Source organism: Ursus arctos, unplaced genomic scaffold, assembly GCF_023065955.2.
Source record: "Ursus arctos isolate Adak ecotype North America unplaced genomic scaffold, UrsArc2.0 scaffold_9, whole genome shotgun sequence".
In the NCBI taxonomy this organism is placed as follows: Eukaryota; Metazoa; Chordata; class Mammalia; order Carnivora; family Ursidae; genus Ursus; species Ursus arctos.
In genome coordinates this window covers 54,736,378-54,763,718 of record NW_026623111.1, presented here as the reverse complement: position 1 = coordinate 54,763,718, position 27,341 = coordinate 54,736,378, and the positions used below count along the sequence as shown (strand labels likewise).

Genomic DNA, 27,341 nt, shown 5'->3' with positions numbered 1-27,341 from the left:
ACTCTGGCTGCACCACCTTCTGGAGCATAGTGTCACCTCACTGCTATTGAGCACAGGTCCTTCACTTGTGAAACTGGATTTGAAACAATCTATCTCATAAGGTTACTGCGCGGGATTAAATAAGACAACGTAGGGGCTCCTGGGTGGCTCAGTCGGTTGAGTGTCTGCCTTCAGCTCAGGTCGCGTCCTGGGATGGAGCCCGGCATCAGGCTCCTTGCTCAGCAGGGAGTCTGCTTCTCCCCTTCCTTCCCACTCGTGCCTTCTCTTGCTATCTCTGACTCTCTCAAATAAATAAATAAAATATTTTTTAAAAAAAAGACAATGTAGGCAAAATTGTTAGGAGAGTATCTAGTAGCGGGGGGAATGAAATAGATGCTAGCTAAGGTTACCACTAGCCTTATGACCTGGAGAAAGCAAAACTTCACCCCTGGGAAAAAAAGCCTGCTACCTCACAAGCTTTATGTGATGATTAAATATAGATATGTTTTAATATTACAATATAATATATTGAAATACAGTTTATTAAAATCCCATAGTAAAATGTCTGGCACTTGGATGGGGCTTAATAAATCTTAGCCAAATCTGAACCTATACCCTCAACATAGCTTCTCAGGATTATAATAATGCAAAATTGGTTTACCTGCTCTGAACGAGAAAATGTTAAGAGTATTCTCCATGATAATGAAACTTTAATGTTTTATTCCATTCTACTTAAAGTAAATTTGAGGAAACTGAGTAACTGGAAAATAGATACAGAATAAAACTGAAGAAGCTTCTTGCCGCAGGGTCACGTCAGACTTATTTAAGGGTCCTGGATACTTTCAGCACATGAGCGCCTCTTAATAAAATCAAATGTTTATGCTTTAAATGTCTAGATCAATAAGAGGCCAAAATGGCTTTTGGAGGGATGACAAGGTGAATGAAGAAAACGATGGGAGAAAGAGCTCTTAGGGAAATCACCTGCTACTATCTCAGCCTTGAGCCTTAAAACAAATAAAATTAATAGAAACGTTTTCTTCACTTTTTTTGTTATTATCCTTTTTGTTTTCCTACGTATTTTTACCAAGCCTCATGCTTGAGGTTTTCACTGTACCTAGACAAGTTTAAGTTATGACACTCTCCAACCCATGGACACTTTTTCACATGTTCACCTATGATACCGCACTGGAAGTCAAAGAGCTGAGCTACTATCCACTATTATGGATGTAGTTAGCCACTATTTTCACAAAAAAACCCACTTCTCTTCCATACCCACTCATCATTACATTTCAGATGTGTACAGACATTACTATGTGGTATGTTTTCCAAATCTGTGTTTCATACAAGCCCACAGCTAGAGAATTATACAGGTCTGGTGATTATCCAAATTCATTGCTTCCCCTTTTCTGATTCCTGCAAGTGTTATACAGAAACTGCTAAAATATTACGAGAATAAAAGGATACTAAAATGATGGAAGTTTCAAATGTCTATGGTTTTCTCAAAAGGCCATATTACCATGAATGATAAAACGTCAGCTGTGCTGTGCTGATAAAGCCTCCTTGCAAACGCGAAGGCTGAGTGGTCTTATACCAGAAGGCCTGGTACTTCCTGTTTAACCATTAGTTTGTGATTTAAGCCTACTTTACAATCCAAAGAGGGAATGATACATCATAAAAATAAAATAATTGCACAGAATATGATGCAGGTCATGGAACATAAATTAGGATTATCTTTCATTTCTTAATTTTATCTTTTATTTCCTAATTTTCTTTTAATGAGCTAATTATGCAACACATATTGACTATAATATGGGACCACAGGAGACACAATCCAGCAGTTCTTTTTAATGGTTGTAACATATTGGTGTGTAGCATTTTTTAAGATGATAGAAAAATTATATAGAAAGAAATGGTAATGAAATTCTACACTAGTAACAACCATTTTGGAGCATTTGGAGGCCTCCTCATGCTGTGAATAAAACAAAGGTACAGAAATGGAAGCCATGCTATTTCCAATCACATGACTTGGTCTTATAGTTTTATTACACCAGGGGAACAGCCATCTTTTACTTAGAGATACCATAGACAACAATGTCTCAGTGCCTGAGAAAAGATTTATTCCTCTTAATCATTCATCCATTATTAAGCATGTTCTCCCTGGAACAGTCAACAATGAATCAATAAAATATATCCCTTCTGTTAACAATAAAGTATAGTATTTATTCCCTTGCGGCGATTTTCTTGCTCTTCTAATTTGTTTATCATTTTTAGCAAGGCTTCTCTCCCCTCCAGATACAAAACCACATTTGGTTAGAAAATTTATTTTGACCCTTTCTAAAATATTAATATGCCCTTGAGAGTGCAGTCACAGCAACCTTGACACATTAGGCAAATGAACAGAGGTACCGAAGTGGAAATGTATTTCTAAAGTGTAGGTCAAACGAAAATCTGACCTTGTTCATTCAAAAAGTAATTAACACTATTTTAAAAACAACACGTTTTATAAAAATCTGTGTGTGTGTGTGTAGGTGCGTGTGTGTGTGTGGTGCAGTATGGTGTATAGGGGTGTGTGTGGGTGTGTAGGTGCGTGTGGTGTAGTGTACAGGTATGGGTGGTGTGTGTGTATGGTGTTGTGTATAGATAGGTATGTACATGTGTGGTAGGTGCATATGTGTGTATGATATCTGTGTAGGGTGCCTCATCCCAAGACAATTCTTAAAAAGGAATGAAACAGACCCTCCATAGATTGTTGTTGATAGCAGAAGGGGAAGGACAAAGGGGCAGAAGGAGGAGGAGGAGGTGGGAAAAAGGAAAGAGGAGAGCTCATGTCTTACTCCCTATTTACAAAATTCTATCATTTATGTTTTTGAATGAATTAGACCAATTCCCCTTAAAAGACCCGAGCATCTCACCTCTAGGACTTTACCGCCTTCTTCTACACGATTATATATAGTGTACAACACTTTTGTAGACTTGAGATTCAGTGGAATAATATTAAGTGATCTAACTATGATGTACTGGACTCCTTAATGTTTTTTTTCTCTGAATATGTCTCCAGTTTTAATATTTATCTACAACAGCACATTATTTGTTAATTTGAGGGGAGCCGGCTTCCAGGAAAAACCTAGTTAGTATCTTCCTCTAGGAAAATTGCAGGGAAAATTGAACCCCTTTAAAAGAATACAACTAAAAGATAAAACTGGCTGGGGCCTCTTTCGGGAAACAATGAGAAAAAGAACAAATTTTTACTTGGTGTCTATTAGGTGCCAAAAATTGTTACATATACTTTTTCATTCAATCCATAGTAATTTCTAAGAGTAGGTACAATTAGTCTCCCAGCCCACAGGTTATGAAACAAAGAAATTAGGGAATTAGCCTAGCCCGGGTCACACTGCTAGTTAGAGCTGAATTCACACTCACTTTCCTTTATTCCGAAGCACATACTGTTCACACTTTATCATACTAACAGTTTCCCAAACTGGGATGTTGGTGATGAATTGTAATATTGTGAATTGTCCTTCATTTGGGTATTTTTTTAGTTTTTACCGTTGGCTTCTGAACTGAATCATCTTCCTTATACACCTCTGCTATGTAAGCGTCAAGGCACAGTGGGGAAATATGACCTCTATTACACCAATTAAAGCCACTCTATTTCTAAGAAAAGGAAATTTTAGCACAAGAACCATGTATCCATCCTGACTGATACGTCAAATCTCACGGCTAATTTTCCTTTCAGCACTTGCAACTGGGCTTTCTTAGTTCTTCAGTAAATGAGAACCTAAGGAGGTACGTGACTTTGGCCCCTGAGCACATGGGGCAAAATGGCGGGAGAAAAAAGACGCATGAAGAAACTGAAACTCAGGAAGTGATGAAGATTTACGGAAGCAAGTGAGAACAAGAAAGATAAGGAAGGAAAAAAGGAGGAAGAGCTGTTTTCACAAAGCAAAAAAATTCATAATATTATTGTGGCCATGAATAGAGTTTTCTTAGTGATTAAGTGACCCCGATTTCTCTTCCTGTCAAATCATTTCGCAGTTTGCAGTATCATGACTCCATCTGTGTAGTTGCTGGTTCACTGTTACATACTGTCCCAGTGTTGAAAAACAAGTCATCCGCCAGTTTAAATATTATTGACACATTGACTGAATTCTTTTACTAGGAGTGCATGTTGCGATGAAAGGACAGGCTTTTGTTGTTTTAAGAATACTTACTCTAGCTGTACATGCAACTGTATTATCTCTATAATTTTTCAGTTTGTTATCAGGAAGTACCAAATTTATGGTGGTATATAGTTTTCTATCAAAAAGTATTAATGTTATGAGGGAAACACACAGTCACTAATCTTAAGGGGTATTATAAAACATGAGAATTGTCATGAAAATGGAGATATCCACTTGCCTTTTTCCAAACCAGAAACAGATTTTATTTCCATAGGTGAAAATAATCCCTCACATTTATGTGCATATCCTTCAGGAGTGCCTTTCATCTGGACAACTCTAAAAATACGGTCTTGTTGCAGAATAAGCCAACTGCCCAACAATATTTGCTTAGAAGGGAGGATGATGAAGACTGGTTTGTTGGTTTATCATTCATACTTAGCAACCTTAAGTTTTAATAAATAATAACAGTAGTAACAATGGCAGTTAACACTTAATTACTTATTACATATCAGAAACTGTCCTGAGTACTTTGAAATACCTCATTTTTTTTCTATATGATATAATAATTCTATAAGGTAGGTACTGTTATTAACCCCTTTTTACAGATGAGGAAGGTGAGGCAAAGCTTCCTTAGGAAAAGGAACTTGCCCAAAGTCACACACAGGGTATTATTAGCCAAGCTGGGACTCAAATACAAGATTTTCTGATTTCAAAGCCCTGCTACACTGCTTTACCGGTACCACTTGGAGGTAGTAGGAATTGTCAGAGTCCTTCTAAGACAACTCCTAGCTGTTTAGGACAGCCTTTCTATACAAGCTAGAGAAAACGGGTCAAAGGAAAAGCTATCTATCTCCACTTCAGCTAGTACTCACTATGTATGTTTCAAGCCTCAAAATGACTTTTTCAAGAAAACAATGATCCTGCTTGGAAGGAAAATTATATGTAAAACCTTAATATATTTTTCACAGTTTAAACACATTCAAATACATCTTCCTTGGCTTCATATTACCCTCTCTGCCAGCATCCAATTAAAACAACGCGTCCCAGTTTCCATTAGCCTCGGGTAGGTAGATCTTTGCAGCAGGTGTGCTGACAAAGCCCTCATCTCGCTTTATGAAAACCTCACACCTCAAAACAACTGAGAAAGTATTTTTTTTCCTTTAGAAAAATTTGCTGTATGACTCCTCAGCCTTGCCTATGAAGTCAGATTACAGACTTCTTCATAAATAAATATTTACATATAGATAAATACATAAAGATAGAAATAATGAAGAGGAAAGTTCAAAATCCCACAATTCAGTATGTCTGTGAGTCAAGATTTTGAACATGCATAGTCTGGACGTCCCCTAAAAATCCACAATGAAGGGTAACCCCCTTTCTTTTTGGACAAGTTCTACATGGTTGTGTAATGGTAACATCTGTGTCTCAAGCATGTTTCCTTGATCCTAATGGTAGTATCTATCATGCGCTGAGTGCTTACTCTTTTCCAAGCAGTTTTTAAGTTAGGAAATATTTGTAATCAGTATACATTTTGTATCTATATATCATTCATGTTGCCTGAATCTTTAAATTTCCACTTTGTACCTGTCTCTGCTTTGCTTCTAAGCATGCACTTTATTTTAATGTGTGCTGACTATCCTTAAGTAAGACCAAAGAATCCATGAGTGCAAAGCCCAACAATTCCCTATCTTTTTTCATCAGTGTTACTGACTGACCGGTTTTAAGGAGATACTGTTCTCTTGTCTCTCACCACTCAAGATGCATACAGGTCTTCCAAGACTTCTCCACCAAGTGGCAGAGAAGAATGCAGATACAACACCAAAATATCTGAGAGCAATCTGACACAGCCTGGCCATAAGCATTAAAATTCTTTGTAGTATCTTATTTAGTTTTAAAATTCATAATCATTTTGTTTGTATTCTAGTCTATAATACATCCGCGTTTGTTTTACTGTAAACATTAAGAGGTTTTTCCTCAGAATTTATAAGTAAAAGCTCATGATGCATGTATGTACCCTACCTCTATGCTCAGGTTTACAAAGCCCTCAGGACACTGTTGTACTCCTGGTTCTACAAGATCTTAGTCAAAAGCATGGAGTGTATATCTATTTTTATTTAATGGACAATGACCCGTAGCTAACTGCATGACTTGGGATAACTAACACTATTACCATGTAATTGTCTGACACAATGTCTACCCCTCATTCTCCCACAGCAAATATGAAACAACTTTCCCCAAAGTGAATCTTTTCTCCCAAATGCCTTCCATATTATGAAATGATGATGAATTACTCAAAAAAAAAAAAAAAAAAAAAAAGCCAAAGACCAAATTGAGCACTTTTTTGGGGGGAATATGTGCTGATTCTGACCCTGGTTCGGCAAGATAGATATTAAAGTGCTAAGATGTGTAGAATCATATTCCTTACCCAGAACTTACTTTTGACTTTTATGTCTTTTCTAACTCTAGAATATAAATCTTCCCTGAGAGCATAACATTCCTTCTTTACTTTCTCTCATTTCTTCTTTTCCTTTCTTATTTACATTGCCTAGCACACATGAACTATAAGGTTCTACTTTACTACTAGGTGACTCCAGTCTGAATTTCTTTTTGAATTTCATGCTTCAAATTACATAAAGTGAATGAGTATCTTATTTCTTCTATAAGCTTAAAATAATCTATTTAGAGTTTACTTTAGGAAGAGATTCCCATAGTAATAAGGAAATAGCAAAATATGGGATAGAAGTTCAGAGGACTGGGTTGGTCTGGTCATTATATCTGTTAATATTTGTACCTGGTTCCCTCAACCATCAGATAAGATCAAGAATAATGTACACTAAATTTCTTTGCAAATACTGCAGTTTGAGTTAATTTCTAAGTACTGAGCTAATTACGTTCACGTTCCAGAGCTCCTGGTTTCACGTCCTTTTTGAATCACATGGCTAAGATAACCCTGGGTATTGAGACTTCAAATTCGGCAGGATGGTTTCTCAGAGAAAATACCATGTTGAAAACTTGCATGCATGGAGCCTACACCTTCCTCCAAACACAGGGTAAGCACAAACACTAAGCATGATGTCTCACCTGGGTCGGGAGGCATACAGGCACAGGAAAACTGAGTATTGTAGCCCACTTTGAAGTTGGAGTTGATGGGGTAGTAGTCAGCTAGCTTGATCATCTTCTTGAAAGCATCATAGATAAAGATGAAGCTAATCAGAGAAGAGAAACCCTCTTCAGTGAAGCGAGTGAAGTACTGAACCAAGAAGCTGGCATCTGTGGCTACCAAAATGAGACACAAGAAGGCTGACCACAGGCCAATCCAAAGGCGAAACTCCAGGTAGTCAAAATTATGGTCCCTGGAAAGAAGAAAGAAAAGTATTTAGACTCCTCCTCCATGGGACACAAAGACTAATATAAAACCACCCAATGACAGCAGAATGAGTGCTAAAAATACAAGATCACTTTTAGCCACTACATATTAGGCTCAGTCTTGATTTCATCCAGAAAATATTAAGGTTAAGGATGTGGTCTAGTGATATCATTATGCTACCATAAAAAAATAATCCCAGAAGTTTAAGAAAGGCATACTAAAAGCAGTCATACCATTTGCGTGTAAATAACTCAATTTTCTCATTCAAAAAATCTGGTCCCTGCCTTTATAGAGTTTATAAAAGAAACAATTTGAAAGTGTCACGTTGGTAGTCAGTATGCACTTAATAAATGTTTGTGAGCTTTACTGGTTACTGAAGACACTAAGCTAAATATGTTCTCTGTCCCCACATCATTGCAATCTCCTGAGGGAGACAAACTGATAAACATCATCACACCATAAAATACTACATGATATCTAAAGGTTCCCACAGACTGTCCCAGAGGAATAACTAATTCTGGCTGGGGGAGGACAAATGGAGTTGCGGAAAAATCTCAAGGTATTTAAGGATAAATAGGGTGAGTACACTGCAGTCAGATCAAGAAAGGCTGTCTTGCTGTGTTATAGTCAGATGCAACCACTTCTCGTTAGGCTTTCACGGACGTGATATCCTCCTGCTATAGTTGTGTGCGAAGCATCTTGTGACCACCTCGTTTTTCGTCTGCCCCACAGCAGTCTTAGAATAGGGTGCCTCCATCAGAGGATGCCATTATTTTTTGAAGGCCTTTCCATTTCTTATAAGCAAATTAGTTCACGTTTAGGAAAAGATGGGTCAAGTGCTGACATTTTACCATTTCCTTTTGATTCTTCTAAAATTATGTGAAGATTATAGTATTTTTTCCTCATCATTCATGATGAAAAAGCAAATAGTGGTAGTCATATTTCTTTTACGAGAAAAAGAAATAAATCAAGGAGTATGCAGGCTTGAAGCTCTACAGTCTTACTTTTAAACAATGAGTTTCTGATAGTGATATATTTGAATACTTTCCTAAAGGCATGGTATCAACACCTTCACTACCACCAACCCAGTCTGGGCCACCAGGAATTCTTTGCTTGATTATAAGTCCTTACTAATGTCCATGTTTGCCCTGCTCAAAACCATTTTTCACATCACCGCCAAAATTATCTTTTTAAATGTAAATTAGATTCCCCCCCCCCCCCCATTTAAAACCTTTTGATGGCCTCACACTGCTCTCAGAATAAAATTTAAATTCTCTAACCTAACACAATGTTTGGCATACAGGTTTCCAACAAAAATTTGCTAGATGAATTTAGGCATGCCTATGGCTTAGGACTTGAGACAGTTACTGACATGACCTATAAGCTATCACAGGAAGCTAGGAGATCCTGAGTGAAAATTTTATAGAATATTAGAATTAAAAGTTCCTTAGATACTGTAATGGTTAATTTTATGTGTCAACTTGACTAGATTACGTGATACCCAGATATTTGGTCAAACATTATTCTTGGTGTCTCTGTAAGGGTGGTTTTGATGAAATTAGCATCTAAATTGGTAGACTTTGAGTAAGGCAGATAACTTTCCATAATGTTGATGAGGGAACAGAAGGCAAGCTGAACAAGCTGAAGACAAAGCAGAAGCTGACACCCTGCAAACCCCCCCCCCCCCCCATGGGATGTATGTGACATTCCTCAGGCACTCCTGGCTGCCCTAAAGGACAAAGAAACAGTCCTTACTACCTACAGCCCATTGACAAGTCCTTGAAACAGCCATGGTGACATTCCTCTAGGAACTCAGCTGCCTCGATGTTAATACTTTGCTAAGGGCAAAAGGCAGTCCTAGCCTGACTCTCTCCCCTCCACCAAGATCCTGTAAGTCTACTTTAACGTATAAAAATTCCTTTGGAAACTTCCTTTATCTCTAACCCCCCAAGATACATATTGGCAATCATCCCCCAAGCATATGGCCCACCGATATACATCTGAAGGGTCTCATGACTCAGGTTTTATTAGACAGCAATGAATGACCTTTTCCCAACAACAGCTAGCCCCCTCAAGGTCCTGGAAACCTTGCTTCCAAAATTCCTTAGAGACTTACGCTATCCCTAGCCCCCTCCCCACTGAGGGTATAAAATAGGCCATTCCTCACGACCCTGGGGCAGCAGCTCTTTCTGCGCACGGGTCCTGTCCCCGTGCTTTAATAAACCACCATGTTGCACCAAAGACGCCTAAAGAATTCTTTCTTGGTCGTCGGCTCTGGACTCCACCCCACTGAACCTCACCTGTACCTCATCAATGTTGGTGAAATTCATCCAATCAAGTTCTTCAACCAAATACAGCAAAGTATCTGCCAACCCCAAGCAAGAAATTTTCTCCAGCAGATTGCCTTTGGACTTTATCTGGAACATGCCTTTTACTGGTTCTACAGCAAACACCCTTTGAACTTGAACTGGAACATCGGCTCTCCTGGGTCTCCCTCCAGCCTGCTGGCCCACCCTGCAGATTTCGGACCTGCTAGTCTCTATAATTGTGTGAGCCAATTCCTTATAATAAATCTCTTTATCATATTGGTACTGTTTCTCTGGAGAATCTTAATACAGATACCAATTAGTTAAATATGTCTCATTTCATAGATGATGACACCAAGGCCGATAGAAGTTAAGTCATTTTTCCAATGCCAAGGTTTTAATGGCAGAGCTGAACCAGAAACCAAATCTCTGCATTCTTGGACTGCTCCTTTAAAAAATTATACCATCATTCCCCTATCTGATGTGTATTTAGGGTGGGCCTTAAAATCACTGTCCTTTGCTTTCCTCTTTTCACCAAATCACATAAATTGGAAATATTACCAAAGCAGGAGATGATCAACATATGGGTAGAGAGTTATCTCCTTCGGATTTCCTGGAATCTTTCTGAAGACATCTATTGCATTCGCTTATTGTTCCCTTTCCATCTGGAACCCCACTGCTTAATCCTATGCATGTCTTTGTGAGATAAGTAGACTATAGAAAAAGCTAAATTCTAGGAATTTGAGACAATTTACATTATCACACAATGAATCAAGTCTCAGTCAGACCTAAGAAACAGTTTTATTACTTCTGAGCCAACAAACTTTTTTCTTTAAATAAAAATTTTAAACAATTACCTAGTTTTGCTTCCCTAACATGATGACAGGGCAATCTTGATTTGTTCTAAGAATGCTAATGGTTGTTTAGAGAATTGATGTTTACAGGACAGGATGAGAAACAAATCCAATAACCAGCTAATGGCTGGGAACACTCCGTTTGAGTACAAAGGGGAAAAAAATGCGTGTATACACTTAAATCTTAGGATCTAAACAATACACCAAAATAGCTGCTCTAAAGTGCTTAAATACTTAAACACTCCCAGAGTAGCTCTATAAGAATAACCCAAATAAAATCACTAAAACCCACGGCACTTCATTATAAAAGTGATACGTTTACAGCAGCAGGAAGAAAAAGGAATGAGAGATGAGAAACTTTTTAAAACAAGTTGATCAACAGTAATGACCACAATAAAGTGGCAATATTACAGCCAATAAGCTTATCAGTCCCTTTAGTGCCAAGTTTAAATAGCAATTAAGTTATAAAAAGTAACAGGAAATGATAGTAGAGACAAAAGAAACTATTGTGAATGCGAATGAGAACATGGGTTTACATCCTTATATATTTTGAGTTACAGTTTCTGAGGAGCATAAAACCAAGGTACAAACTGAGGAACTCCTCCGGAGCATGCTATAGAAATCAATGTTCAGTCACCAACAAATGTAAACCTCCCTGAACCACATGAATAAACCCGTAATATAATAGAAGAAAATAATCATTTGAAGGCCTCTAAGTAAATGTTCAAAGAAAGAAGGGAAAAATTATTGAATGACCAAATGACAATTATACAGGTTAAACTCCAACTTTAATTATGAGGCTTCTACATAGCTTAGAACACAGTGGTAAAACTTCTTTCAGATTCCTCACTCAAGAAAAAGAGAAGGTATCTAATTCTCTCACTGGTTCATAAGGTATAAAAACAGGGCAAAAGAGGCTGCAGGATTAGGAAAACAAAACTACAACCGTCATTTGGAAAGCTTGTAAGCTCTTGCCTTCGTTCTGTTATTAATTTTAAAAGGTGACAGCACATCTTTCATATTCCCTTATGATTCTCCAGTGTATAGGGCAAACATTAAAACCTGTATCCCATGTCAGAAGGAAACCTGTGGATTATGTGGAATTTATGTTTGAGTCTGCTGAAGTTACAAAACAGGGATTTACCTACTTCTCAAAAAAATGGTAAAATATGTTGGGAAAAATTTGGGCGGTGGCAAGACAGACTAAAGCATTTTCTTTACCTAAAGTGTAAAGTGAATTACTAAGAGGGAGATCAAATATACAACATTTTCCAGATTTATTAGGATCACAGAAGCTTTTTGTCCATGGAACACCTAAAATGGGACTAGAAATTGAGGAAATACACTTTGAGAAATCGTGATCTACACCAATAGTCTGTATCTAGACAAAATATTAGCACTGTTGCTATAGCATTTAAGCAAATGATACAGCATTCTGAATAAAATAATAAGGTTTGCCGCATAAGCACCACATGCTACTCAGTGATGAATTTAAAGCTCAGTTTCTCAAATGTTTCTTGTTGTTTTACAACTGTTTTCAAATAAATCACTTGGAACTATGTTTACATTACCAATTATGATGAAACAGAAGGGAAAGTGAGAAAGGAACTTGCTTAGTGAAAGGAAATAATCTCTATCCCACAATTATCTAAAGTAAACTGGGATGCAAACATTTTCTGTATATTAAAGGCTCTGATCACATTGCATCCAATAAATCTTTCTGCAAAGGTTCCACATGTTTGTTCCTGTTTATAGTACATGCTTGTTTCATCTTTCCACAAAAGCTTTCTTGTCTCACACAATGTTTTCTTAAACATATAAAAACGGTTTGACTTTCTATAAACTGACACGAACACAATTCTTGCCAAGGTCCTTCTGAGAATTATGATGGAGGAGGGATCTGTAGTGGTGAGCTACAGAAAATTCACATTATTTAAAATTTAGAACTTTAAATTTTCATAAGACCCTTACTGACGTTCTCAACCCAGTTTTCAAAACACTAGTTTTAAATCTTCATTCCCTCCTCTATCTTGTGATTGTTTTTGATGGCACACAGAGTTTCAAAGGCTACGGGATCAGTACTAAAGTCCATGAGGTATCATGTAGGTAATAAAATTTCCAATAATAAAATCTTACAAATGTATAACAATATAAGAATACGGAAATTCCAACAAGGAATGCCAGCAAGTCATATGAAATTCTGCAATCTACCTAAGGATTGAGATTTGCTGGGAAAGGCAATTCTCTCTGAGAGGTATCAAGTTCATTAGAAAGAGGCCAGAATACCCAATTTGATTTTGAATCTATTTGTGTGCTAATGTGGCCACTTGGATAATTCGCTTAACTTGATTTTCTCCTCCTTGAAATGATCCATCAATTTCTAAAAGAAAATATGATATCACAATTGTTATGTCCATTAGGAGTGCCTAGTGACTCCATAAGAGGCATAGGCTCCCGAGTCAGAAAGTAGAGCTGGAATTCAAATGCCAGCCCTACCAACAACTGATGATGGAGCCTTCAGCAGTGCACTTACCGTCTCCCTGCCTGTTTTCTCATCTGTAAAACAGGGTACGGTGCCTCCCTCAGTACTGCTACAGGACTCAAATGAGGGAGTACCTGTAACGCACTTAGGATAATACTTGGTACCTTGGTACATGATCGGCACTCAACAAATGTTTTTATTCAGCTGACTCTTAGAATGTATCTTTAGTTAAGAACACCGAGATCAGGGTTAGGAGCAGTGGATCATTGGAGCAGATAGTCTCTTTCAGTAATGAGTCATGTGACCTTGAACAGGACATTTCATTTCTCTAGTGTATCGGTCAGGATCATGGCAGGAAATAGAAGGCATTCTCGAATGGGATTGTGAAGAAACCTTAAGAAATGGGCTATTTACAGAGGTGTCAGTAACAGAGAACGGCAAGGTACTTGGGGACTACTAATATCAGGGAGCCATTTTTAGCTCCTGGCTTGAAAAGGCCGAGGAAGCACTAGAGTCAGCAGAGCCTGGAGGGGGCCAGAACCAGGACAGAGGACGCATCTTACAGGGGCTATACTCACAGGACAAGCCTCTGCCAGACTGCAGTGTTAAAGCACGGACAATGAGGTGCAGGGAGGTAGACACACACTGACCTCTCTCCCTTCCTGTCCTACCGATGCACTACCAAACCCAAGAAGCAGCCAGTGGGCAAAAGGGCCTTGGTGTTGCAATCGACACACGGGTCAGCCCCCGAGGCACAAAGCAAGACTCTAAGGGCAGAGAAGGATGATGAGGGCAAGCGGATAGTACATCCTATGGGCCTCAGCTGAATCGAATGGAAAATGAGTGTTGGAATACCTAATCTCCAAGGGCCTTTCAACCTCCACACCTTAAAATTCCCATGCTCTGACTGACCTAATTATCATTCTATGCTCAATCTAGACTATGAATGTTCTACAATTAAACAATCCTAATTCATAATTAGATATGTATATACATACTTGCTGAAATTAAATAGAAGCCTCTCAAAAACTAGAACAGGTCCTGTGCTGCTCAAAATAGTGAGGGGTTGACCGGCAAACAGGCAAAAGATGGCTCCAGAGACAGCCGTGCCCAGGAAGCTCTCCAACACACCCTAATAGAAAGAAAAGAAAGCTGTTAAAGAATCACTTTTTTTTCTTCCCCTGTGTGATGTCACTAGGGAAGTTAAGCACACGAATACGCTATTACGAGGGTCACAGCAAACACAGCAAGTAGGCGGGAAGAATTAAGATTCTTGCCAGTATGAGTGTCACTATGTATCTCACTGTACGATTTAGTCACCCCTCCCGACTCCAAGGGCTGCTGAATGCTCCAAACAACTACCATAATTATAATGACTGGTGGTTGACTACAGAGGGCAAAAGGTGACTCCGATCCATTCTAAAAATATTAATCGAAGCTTCTGTATGTAAAATTACACTGTGTAATACCACCAAGTGGGTAGAAGTGATTCAGTACTTTTTGGGCTGTTTTTCTCTCTGTGGTCACCTTCAGTGTTTGTCTCAGCCTGATTTCACCTTGCACATAGCAGGTACTTATAAGTAGCTACATTTTATACACAAAAGCTATTTTTTCTAAAGGAAAGATTTGAGAGGGGAGAAAAGGGGGCAAAAAAAGTTAGTTGCCCTCAATCGGGTAAGCTCTAAGACAGCAACTCCAAAAACAACAAAAAAAAATCTTGTTGCCTATTCCTTGTTCAACGTAAACTTGTAGAAGAGCTTTAATTTATTTTAAAGGAAATACATGTGTAGGGACATGAATAACTAAATCTTTGTGGCCATACCTCCCCATAGTTGTTTCTCTGGAAACTCAACCCATTGTTTTCCTTTAGCCAAACAAGAACGAAGAAACATGAACCATGAAGCATCATTGACTTAAAAGATTATCCTAACTTACTTAATCATGTCGTTTGGGACCAATGCCTCAGATGATAGCAAACTAGCTCATATCCTCTTTTTTTCATCAGTTAGAATTTTAGTTGGAAAAGCACGTGTTTATTTGTAAGAGGATCTTCTTCTAAACTTTAAATAGTATTTTATCAAGGGATGATTTTTTAAATATAAAAAGATGATAGAGTCCCTTTATTCATGCATTAGGGCATACATCTAAACCATAAAACTTATAAGATAAACATTTTTCAAATGAGTAACTATTCTATCAAAGACACAAATATATATATTTAATGGTAGCTTAATTTACATAACAGAGCAAAATAATGTGATCTCTATAACTATATGTGTATACTAAAACAAAATGATACCAGGGAGATCTCCCTCTTCAACGGAACAATAAGTTACCTGTTCATAGAAGTATGATTTATATTTACATAAAACAAGCCATCTCTTAATCTAAACCACCCTCTGTGTGGAGCAGAATGGATTTCTGGGTAATCTGAGAACCACTCAGTCATTCCCTGCCCCCCCCATCAACTGTTAACCTTATCTACCTGTCAGCCTACGTCCACCTCTTCCCACAGCCCCAAAAGTTCTCCAGCAACTTTCACTCACTTATAATATAATGAAATGATGACACAGGAATTGTTTTTTTTAAATCAAGTTACAGCTATAGAATAAATAAGTCACAGAAAGAAAAGGCACAACATAGGAAGTATACTCAATGATACTGTAACAGCATCGCATTTTGGTAGATGGGAGCTACACTTGTGGTGAGCACAGCATGACATAGAGAGAAGTTGAATCACTACGTTCTTTCTACACCTGAAACTAACGTACCATTAAATGTCAACTATACTCAAATTTTTAAAATGTCTTTTTAAATAATAAAAGTTTAAATTTCAAAATGAAAAAAAAATCAACTTATGGAACTTAGATGCACTAAGTGCTATGCCCACTTAAAAGCCATCCTAAGAGACCCTTGTTATAATGATTATTCAAAATATGTTTTACTCTGCTTCAGAGCCAGCAATATCCTCCTGAAAATGGCACTGGCAACAGCATATCCTCCTCTTTGAAAGGTAGAGTTCAATTCAGAAAATAGGTAAGAATCCTTTAGAACAGCACTATGTAATAATGGGGTTGTGGTGGGGAAAAGGCAAAAAAAAAAAAAAAACAAGGGTTGACAAATAAGACTGGCTTCTCACACGGTGAGCACCCACATTCTGAAACACTTCAGAACTATTTCTGTCTAAGAAGTCTAGGTTGACAGTGTGGCGGGAGGGGACCCAATTTCCATGGATGTGAGCTCTACAACATGACTGAAGAATGCCATCTCATTATTTTATAGCCATTCCATACATAATCACAGTATCCACCTCATTCTTCTTCAGAGGGACAGAATGAAGAATAACAAGCAAGGCTGGCAGAACCAGGTTGCATTTATGCAAAGAAGAGACTCCCTTGTGCCCAACAAATAGCTTTGATCTCTTACATGTGAAGATATTGAGACTCAGGAGAGTTAAATGGTATGAACAAACCCCCACTCAGTGAGGCACAACAAGTGTATGGGGTATGGGTACCTACCCAACCATGACCTCACCCACAGCAAAGGCTAAAAGGTGTGCCCTCAGCTGGGATTTTCAGAGACATGCAGTGTTTAACCTGTGTGCATTGACATTGAGAGGTTTTTTTATTTTTATTTTTTTTTAAAGATTTTATTTATTTGTTTGACAGAGAGAGAGACAGGCAGCTAGAGAGGGAACATAAGCAGGGGGAGCGGGAGAGGAAGAAGCAGGCTCCCAGCAGAGGAGCTCGATGTGGGGCTCGATGTGGGGCTCGATGTGGGGCTCAATGTGGGGCTCGATCCCATAACGCCGGGATCACGCCCTGAGCCGAAGGCAGACGCTTAAGGACTGAGCCACCCAGGCGCCCCAAGGGTTTTTTTTTAATGTCTTTTGGGAAAAAAAGATTTTATTTATTTATTTGATAGAGAGAGAGAGAGAGAGGCAGGTAGAGAGAGAAGGAGAAGCAGGCTGCCCGCTGAGCAGAAAGCCCGATGTGGGGCTCGATCCAAGGACGCTGAGATCATGACCCAAGCCAAAGGCAGATGCTTAACCAACTGAGGGACCCAGGCGCCCTTAAATGTCTTTTAATTTATCTTTCTCATCACTTACTTTCGTGTGTGTAACATGAAAAGGTAGGAGAGGAATGTTCCATGTGGCAGGACAAGTCAGATTCTGGATATATGAGACAGGCAAAGTTACTGCATCATTCTTTATCAAGCATGAAAAGTGCCTATTTCTCATGACTACTGCACGATCAAAATACAGTCCAGCCTGGGTGTAAGAGAGAACATGAAGGAAGAAAGAAGAAATGCAAGATTAAGAATTCTCTACTTGATTTGACATTGCTATTAATCTCTCTGAGGGCAAGCACAGGGTCTCCGGGGGCCTTCCTATTTTTATTCCTCTCATCAAGCTTTACACTATCCCTCCATGTGCTCTGTAGGCATGCAGGAAACGCCAAAGGAATTGAAGAAGAAATACCCAAATCATACCCTAGGTTCCATTTAATCAAAGGTCAACAGACGTTGTTGCTCACTCAGTAAAGATAACAACGAATTTCTTCCAGAAAATGGCTTTGATTTATGGAAACCATGTGACTGTTAAAAGGCAGATTATTTTTATTTCAGTACTTGATCCTTTGGTAAGTGCTACAGTTTCCATTCCGTTGCTGACAATTTTGAAACAGAGACAGGTGATTTATTATATACACCACTGGAAACTTGCTTAAACTTAGAGATACTTGCAGCGTTTCTGAGAAAAGAACTATTTTCACCACATTTTGATATGTTACTCTTGATAATACAGAAATTTTAAAAATAATCTCATGCACTGAATAACTTCAGTTCAACTAACTAGAATTTGAAGCAATTTATACGGTGAACTATCAGAAACCCCTTTCTGATTTATTATATTCAGGGTTCACAAATATAAAAAAAGGAAAATATGTGGGTGTGTGTATTTTTAATAGCTGTAACTCATAAAGACACTTCTAACCCTGATCGCTCCCTGCCTCTATTATTTCTCATTCAGTTCATGAGACTATGTGTGGCTGAGCTCTGGGGTGTGGCAGAATCAGGCAACACAAAGTGTTCCAGCTCCATTTTGGTAAGGCTTTCATCTCCTTCCATTTCTGATCAAGAATCACCCACTGTTGAAGAGTAGAATGAGCAAAGAACCGGGAGTCAGGAAATCTAGAGTCTAGACTTTGTTCTGTCACCAAAGAGCTGGTGATCTTGGGAATGTCACTTAAAGTTTGTCGATTTTAGTTTCTTCATGTAGGACTCATGGAGTTGATGTCATTTAACAATGGACTCTGAAGTCAAAAAAATCTCCAAGTGACGCTAGGCTATACCATTTACTCAATCAATGACTTTAAGCAAGTTACCCAATCTCTCTATGCCTTAACAATTAGTATACATATTAGATAGTACATGTAAAATGTTTAGCATAGTCCCTGACATATAATACATTTTTTATGAATAGTAACATAGCCATAAAGTACTTGTTTAGAAATAAGAAGAAAAGCTGAACTAGATGATTTCCCACATCTCTTCCAGATGGCTCAGCATAAACAGCATCTCCTGGAGTCAGGGATATCTGAGTTAAATCCTAGGTCCACCAGTCACCACCCTCTTCACCTCCTAACTCTCTCTTCTGTAAAATCAATTGCTGTTTCACAGTCTTTCAACTCTAAGAAAGACAATAATATATAAAAAGCTAAGAATAGAGATACAATGAAATGTGGGTTTTCTTTCCTTCGCTGCTTCTCATCCCCTTCCTCCCAGCCTGCTTCTATTATTCTTCTCTTCGTCAAAAGAGGGAAAAGATGGAGAAAGTCAAAAGGAGTGACATGAAAAGAAAAAAATGAAGATTAGTCCTCAGAGGAAATGCGGGGGGAAAAACCTCTTTAGACCTTCAATATTCGCCCGGAGCAAATCCTAAATCAACAGAAGCTGTAGGGGACAACACTACAGCCATTGAGAGTTGTTTCTTTTCATTCCTTTGTTACTAAACACATGGAATTAGCTATAATAAAACAGAATAGTTTGTTTTACTTTATAGATATGAAGTCAAAACCCACATCCAAAACAATTTATAAATGTCTTTCTGCTTATATCAGGGTATGAAGTTAAACCAAAGATGGTCTCTGTTTTACAAAACAGCCAAGAAAATCAGCACAAGTCCCATAATAGAAAAATCAAACATAAAAGAAGTCAGACCGTAAGAACAAGATTCTTAAAACAAAAAACAAAATTCAACCATAATTGGTAACACCAGCATTTTAGGTCTTGGAGCCACCTGTGATGTGACAAGGGCCATCATGCCTGTCAGCACTAAATTAAGCACATTCAAAAGATGATGAAACCTTAAAAATTAAAAATGCATGCTGTCAACTTCGACTTTACTGCAATTTAGTATCTTCACAAGACACTAAAGAATGACCCTTCTTGTTTTATGTCCTTTTTATTAAGGAATTCATTATTTAGAATGATAATCACAACCATTTAGGGAGGGTGGACGGCAGTAACAGGAGAAAAGCAGCACAACTGCCCAAGGAAACAAAACATTTTCTATGTCTCTGACAATTTTCAACCAAGTAAAACTTGGAAAATAAAATATTTTGGTGGCAGTAAATGATAAAGTATTCACTGACTTAATTGTAATATTTCAAGCTTCTAAAAAGAAGCTCAACTGTTTCTAACCATAAAAAGAAACGTCAGCCCGTGTTCATGGTAATTTATACAAACTGTGTAGAATGTTGAATAATAAAATTAAATTTCTCTAGCTGAGTCTTTGAATCTTTGAAATTTAGCCAAGAAAAATGATGCAGCCTAATGCCATTTAGACATGGCCACTGGAAATCGGCAGGCAGACCTGGATTATCTGCAGGAGTTTTGATGGCAGGTCCCCAGCAGAAAGCCAAGCCACATGATTAGAAGTAAAGTGAAGAAATGATGCAAGTCTCTAAATCAAATTTGGGCCACATGATAATTAGCTGGGGAGCTTTTTTCTTTTCTTTTTTTTTTTTTTTAAGAAAAAAATACTGATTCTTTTTCTCGAACTTGAACAATTAAATCAAGGTCTCTGAAGATCAGGCCTGGGGAATCAGTATTTTTTTTTAAAGCTCCCCAGGTGATTCTCATATGGCTCAAATTTGAGGTGCACCCATTCAAAAAACCTCCCTTCCTCTTTCAAAATAAGAACCACCTGCTAGCTTTTGTTAAGGTCCCGTTACAAAGACCATTCATCTACACTGGGGAAGAAGACTGGATAGCCAACCCTCATTTTTTATTTCACCTGGGTAGCTACAGCCTATAAATTCTGAGCTGACAGATCACAGCTGCCAAATCCTTATTGCCATCTACTCTGCTGAAAAGCGCTTTGTCATCATAAACAGATTTCTGTTTACACTGCCCGGCAAGAACTGAAGAGAAAGGGAAGACTGAAAGATGAATTAGCTCCCTGCTTAAAGAAAAGCATGAGCCAAAAACTTCACCAAAGAGCCACAATTCCACGTCTGACAGAATGGATGGGCAAGAGGGGGAAGCTTTACAATATTTTTTTGTTTGAAGAGCTATGAATACATACCTAGATTATCTGAAGTGCCCAAATATTGAATGCCAGTATAACTTTACACAAATATCAATTCCAGATGGATAAAAAATTTAAAAGAAAACATAAAAGTACTAAGATATGTGGGTAAATATTTCTCTAGTCTTGGAGTAGGGAAACCTCTCTAAATATATAACAAAAACAAAAAGCTATAAAAGATTGAAGATTTTGAATACACAAAAATTAGAATCTGTATAGCAAAAAAAAAACTATATATAAGGTGAAAAGACCCAGGCTAGATCTAGGAAAAATATGTTTGTGATAGTTCTAACAAGAAAAGGGAAAATATCCTTATTACACAAAGAGTTCTTATGAGTCAACGAGAAAAAAACCAAATACCTAAAAGGAAAATATGCCAAGGACACAAATACAAAGAAGTATAGATAGCCAATAAAAATGCAGAAGGATATTCACCCTCACTAAAAATCAAAGAAATTTGAAATGAGTAAGAATGAGCTATCATTCTCAATCCACTGAACAGCAAAAATAAGAATATGGGACAAAATCCTGTTTCTGCAAGAGTGCATATAAATGGGCAGTCTTGTCCATTATTGGTAGAAGTATAAACCGGTGTAACCTTTTTAAGTATAATTTAAAGCAAATATAAAAAAATAAGCATATCCTGCAAACATTCTACTAGGGATTTTACTCTAAGGAGATAATTACAAAGAATGAAAACATACTTAAGCACCACAGTTTCTTTATAAATGAGAAAATTTATTTATTAGGTAAATTTTAGGACATGCATCATCATGTGTATAAATAACGTAGTCATTAAAAATAATGTTCACGATCCACATGGAAGTGGAAAAACTTCCATTAAATACTAGCCATGCTATGAAACAGCAGGTATATGATCTCATTTATATAAAATCTTATAATCTGTTTACACTTGCATTGCAAGATATACAAAAAATGTTCATGAAACTATTAATGAAAATGTTAATAATGGTTATTTCTCAGTGATGAGTTTAAGGGCCAAATTACCTTTTATGTAGTTTTTCTGCATTGTTTGAATTTTCTACAATGCTTAATTATATCTTATTAAAAATAAAGGTATTTCAAAATAATTTCAAGACAAACACAAAATGGTTTTAGAATGTCACAGCATTTGGGATCGCCAGCCTGCCCAAATCACTATCCTTTTCTAATCACCAAGAAAACAGAGTTGACAAAGGTCTTTCAATTGAAAAAAACCAACCAAATATGTTCTGGTAAGTGAAAAATTTGGTTACATTTGACTTAACCTTAATCAAACAGGCTTAATTCAGAACTTGTACATGAAGTGAAGCAAATTATTTAGTTAAGTTCCTTCCTGGGAGAAGGAATAGCCAGCATACACATTAGAAGCAAGAAAGCAATGCAAGTCCCTTACTTTGTCACTAATACACATTTATTTTTTTAAAGATTGTATTTATTGGGGCGCCTGGGTGGCACAGCGGTTAAGCATCTGCCTTTGGCTCAGGGCGTGATCCCGGCGTTATGGGATCAAGCCCCACATCAGGCTCTTCCACTATGAGCCTGCTTCTTCCTCTCCCACTCCCCCTGCTTGTGTTCCCTCTCTCGCTGGCTGTCTCTATCTCTGTCGAATAGATAAATAAAATCTTAAAAAAAAAAAAGATTGTTTTTATTTATTTGACAGAGGGACAGAGAGAGCATGAGCTGGGGGAGAGGCAGATGGAGAAGGAGGGGCAGACTCCCCACTGAGCAGATAGCCTGATGTAGGACTCAATCCCAGGACCCTGGGATCGTGACCTGTTCGGGAGACAGATGCTTGGTTAACTGACTGAGCCACCCAGGCATCCCCAATACACATTTATTTTTGACCACCAAATCATTCCAACAGACTATCTCTACCTAACTTTTAAAAACTCTCTTATGTTTCTGGAAGACTGTTTCAAGCAGATTAACATATCACCTTACATTTCAACTTCAAGAAAGAAATTCATTTTGGTGCCAAAGTGCAACATTTGGGTAAATTGAAATTATTATACAGTCCTCACTATAATGAAGCAATTGCTGTTATAAAGTGCACATGATGAACTTCATAAAGAAGTGTCTATCTTACGAAGGAATATCATATGTGAATAAGAAATGATACATTTCCAACCTCAGCAGATTGATTAAATATTCTCAGCACAGCAGTATGTTAAAATAAAGCTTCAAATTTGGAGATGCCAGCTATAAATGTTCCTTATTATGAGACAAATTTCCTTAAAATGTGCTCCGTTAGACTCCATAAATATCACAAAATTCACAGAATTCTAAAAATCTTACTGTATCCTTTTGCTAAAAGGTTTGTGAAAATAGGATTATATTTACTCTGGGGAAAGAAATTAAAATGACTTTCTTCACTCTAGACTATCCTCAGTCATTCACAGTCAACAACGTGGATTTGAGTTTAAAGATTTTTCTGTGTTCCATAAAGCTAAGAACAACTTTTAAAAACACAAAGACTTGCCACAGAGTATCAAAAAGTGTTCCCTGTATGGATAACTTGCCCATAGACTAAGCTATCCATAAATATTTGTTAGATCAATGTTTAACAATTTAATCAGAAGTATCTAAATGAACAGAACAGTAAGCCTGCTTGGCAACCAAGAATATAAATACAGTGCAATGAGTTGTCCTGCATGGTCACAGAGTTTAGTTCTGGAAAGAACATGCTTCTAGGATGGTGAGGCTGAAAACCCTTTGTTTACTTCATAGCATGGCAGGGGACCAGAGCATTATTCCAGTGGGACATACTGAGAAGGATAAGAAGAGTGCTGCACATTTCCCAGACCTCAGAAAGCAAATGCTCTAGTCCTTTGTTGTTGAACACCAGGAACAGGAAATAGGCACAAGCCAGGGCTGGATTCTAGATAAATCTAAGGTCAACCCTTGGCAAAGTGGTTCAGTCACCCCAGTGGCCCAAGCTAAACTTTCGTTGTCTACACTTAAGGAATCCATGAATATCCCCCTCTGAAAGCCTTAGAGTCCTCTCAGAGCAGCCTGATGGCCCAAACGTGTGTGCCAAGTTGGGAAATTTGTGCAGTCATCTATGTGGCCATTAGCAATTGATTATACTTGGAGTCATCGCAGCTTCAACTGTTTTATTTTGAACTTAGGTCCATGGGAAATGATCCATACAGCTCCCAAGATCTGCTTCTCATGATGTGGGGATACACACACAAGTTTGTATGTGGGAATATTAAACATACATATATTTTATTACAATTAATATTAATTAATATAACATATACATATTTCAGCTCTGTAAGAAATGCTTAAATGTAAATTTCTGTCTTCGAGCAGGCAAGACCTCCTGCACAGAAGCTGGCAGAAGAGTTTCCTTAAACAACAACAGTGCAGTGACTCATCTGTGTTTTCACAACATGTTTGTACCAGCACCCATGTCTATTTGTAGCCTGACAATAAAGGCCCTATGTGAACCATCTCTGAGCTGTCTGCCTTTAAAAGCAAGGACACTATTCTCGGTTGACTCACTGGAGCTACTTGTGCTTTTGAGAATAACCCGCTGCCACATTATAATGGCATGTGATATAATTGAAAATTACTTCAGGCTATGCCAATGTTCTGCTTAGTCTTGATCTAGTGTTTCGAAAGTCAAATAGACCCAGAGGACTTTACCCCCTAAATAAGCCCACTACATACCACTGCTGGTATCTCTTGGGGACATAGAAAAAGAATGCCTTATCAACACCCTAGACTGTAAATACCATCAGAATAGGGATTCTTATCTATTTTGGTCACTTATCTGTATCCCCAGCACTTAAAATAGTGTCTGCCACACAGTAGACACTCAATAAATATTTGCAAAGAAATAAATCAACCTCTGCCATGGACCTGGGAAATGATCTGGGACTTAGCACCAAATCCACAAACTATTTTGTTGTCCTGATGCCAAGTCAAGATTTCTGCGAGTGCATCAAAACTTCTGTATGTTCAAGGACATGCTCTTTCTGTACTGAGATGCTTTTCAGTACATGAAGTCACCTTACTCTCTAGTCCCCAAAATAGATAAAACCAATAGAAATATTAATCTAAGTCATATACCACCACAAGAAAATCTAGAACAATGACTACAGGTAAAATGTTTCCTAGTAAAATACTGGAATATGTAAAATCACTATAAAACGACTGAGTTGGGCGTGTGTGTGTGTGTGTGCACGCGTGTGCGCGCGCACACACACACTAGCTAAGTTCTAGTTATACAGATTATTTTACATCTATCAATCCATTGCTTAGATCTATGCATCCATTCACTAATAACATTAGATTGCCCGAAAGAAATAGACAATAGACTATTCAGCTCAACAAATATATTTAACAATCATTAACTTTCTATCCTTCTTTTTCAGTTTCTGCCATCCACTGTGACACTAGTTGGCCAATCCATTTCTTCAAATAAAAAGACAAGAAGTGAGAGAAAAATATGCCCTTTAACATTTCCAAAGACTTAAAACATCGAATTCACAGTTTCAGTGAAATTATCAATAGAGGCTACAAAATCTATTAATAAAATAAGCAGAATATGTCTGGCAAATAGCCTCCTGGGTTAGAATTTGATACTTTGAATTAAGTCAACTCCTAGGAGTGACATCCAGCAAATGATCCTTTTAGCAGACAACCCAGCATGCTGATGCCCTGAAAGCATTTGCGTTTCTTCTAAAGTCTGCAGAACTCAGGAAACTGCTTACTCCACCAGCAAGGCTTTTCCCATGACATTGATCACAGACGAAATACCCATGATAACTACATATGTTACACAACAGAATCTTTTACTTTCCCCAAAACTTGTGCAGATGGAAATTAATTCACCTAGGAGGGACCAAATTTCTTCCTCATCTCAGATGTGGCATTTTAAAGCTAAGTCTTATGAGGCTGAAAAGGGGTTCAATTCAGTTTAAAAAGACAGGAAACTAACATATAGGAAGTGTCATAATTTCTCCATCTCAATGAAAATAACATTCATGGAAAGCTACGTGTTAAAAAATTATCTGCTCAAGAAAGTCTCCATTTATTCTGAAAGACAGAGCTTAGCTTGCCACTCTCTCAAAATTACAGCTTTCTTTTATTTTCCTAACGTGGCTGCCTGTCTTAATGTTGTTCTTGCTGGCCTCACAGTGCTTCCCTAGTGCTCTCTTCTCCACTTGCTTTCTTCAATAATCTGATTTAGTTATCATTATGCTCTCATTTGGAAGAAGAATAACTGCCTAATTTGGATATAGATCAGACTTATAAAAATACTATTACTGACATCACAGTTACAGTTTGATTTATTCATTCCTATCTTATGAATGAGGGAAAAAAAGGGAAAACACCCTATCAGTATACTTCATCTTTGTGTCCTACCACGCTTGGTTTCTATTCCCCACACCGCAGGTCTCTCGCTGGGAACATAACACGTGTGAGTGCTTTCAGGCCAGCGCACTGTTATTTTTTAAACGTTAATTAGTTGCCAATATATAAAAATCACTAGACTGCACATAAGAAAATTTGACTTTTCAGCCTCTTTTTGAAAATCAGAAAGTGAAATCATACTGAGCACATATTCACATGGGAACAAGCAAAGCTGAGAGGCCACTCCCCCCTTCCAAGAGGGCATAGCTCTCAAGGGTCACCACAGTCCCCAGCTGTGGGGAAGCCAAGCTAGCCACGTGGAAAAGTCATGTTCAGAGTCCTTAGTCCCCAACTGTTCCAGACATCCCTAGGCACCTGACACGTGACAAGAAACCTTCGGGTGACTCTAACCTCAGCTGCCACCTCACTACAAATGTATGAGGCCCGAAGAGGGAACCACCCCAGATGAGTCTATCAACCAACCCTCAAAACCTGAGAGAAGAATAAAATGGCTGTTTCAAGCCTCTAAGTTTTATATCAATGTGCTATGCAATAACAGATAAGGGCTAAAAGAGAAAAATGCTCTTAACAGACTAACTACAATTGTTTAAAGTAATTTCTCCCTTTTTACTTGGGTCAATGTAGATGTCATATGTAGTCTCCAGTGCATTTTTGTGTTTTGGCAGAATCTAAAACGTGAAGGTGCACAGAGAAGAAAACAAAGGTAGAAGAAAGCAATCTTTTGGAATCGGCTGTATTTTTTTTTTTTTTAAATAAGCTGGTTGCCAGCACTGATGAATGTCACATAGGTTAATCAGTAATAAGTACTAAAGTAGAAGGATGGGGTTTGGAAAGGGCTTGACTCTGATTCTTTTCCTAAGAATACCGGCTTCAGGGGTGCCTGGATGGTTCAGTCAGTTAAGTGGTTAAGCGGTTAAGGGTCTGACTCTTGGTTTAGGCTCAGGTCATGATCTCATGGGTTGTGGGGCTCCGCGCTCGGCAGGGAGTCTGCTTGAAGATTCTCTGCCCCTCCCCCACTCATGCTTGCTCTCTCTCAAATAAATAAACCTTAAAAAAACAAAATACCAGCTTCACCCACTACTCCGTAATTCAGCACCTAGCACAATGCTTATTTTTTCTTAGCTTTTGTATGTATTTTTCTGATTGATAGAGGGCATCCAAAATAGCTTTTCTACCACAAAAACTTTAGCTGTTACTGATAACAAATGGCACCT

General features: G+C 38.0%; 1 protein-coding gene across 10 annotated transcripts in view; it reads right to left on the bottom strand.

The window, feature by feature from the left end:
- SLC4A4 (solute carrier family 4 member 4) overlaps positions 1 to 27,341 on the bottom strand; it is a 351,418-nt gene that overhangs the window by 81,662 nt on the left and 242,415 nt on the right. For all 10 annotated transcript variants that reach the window (XM_026510000.4, XM_048211820.2, XM_044388202.3 and 7 more), the window contains 2 exons: positions 14,147 to 14,280; positions 7,221 to 7,492 (listed from right to left, as the gene is read on the bottom strand). In XM_026510000.4, coding sequence (XP_026365785.1) covers positions 7,221 to 7,492; positions 14,147 to 14,280 — 406 coding nt within the window. The remainder of the gene's footprint in view (positions 1 to 7,220; positions 7,493 to 14,146; positions 14,281 to 27,341) is intronic.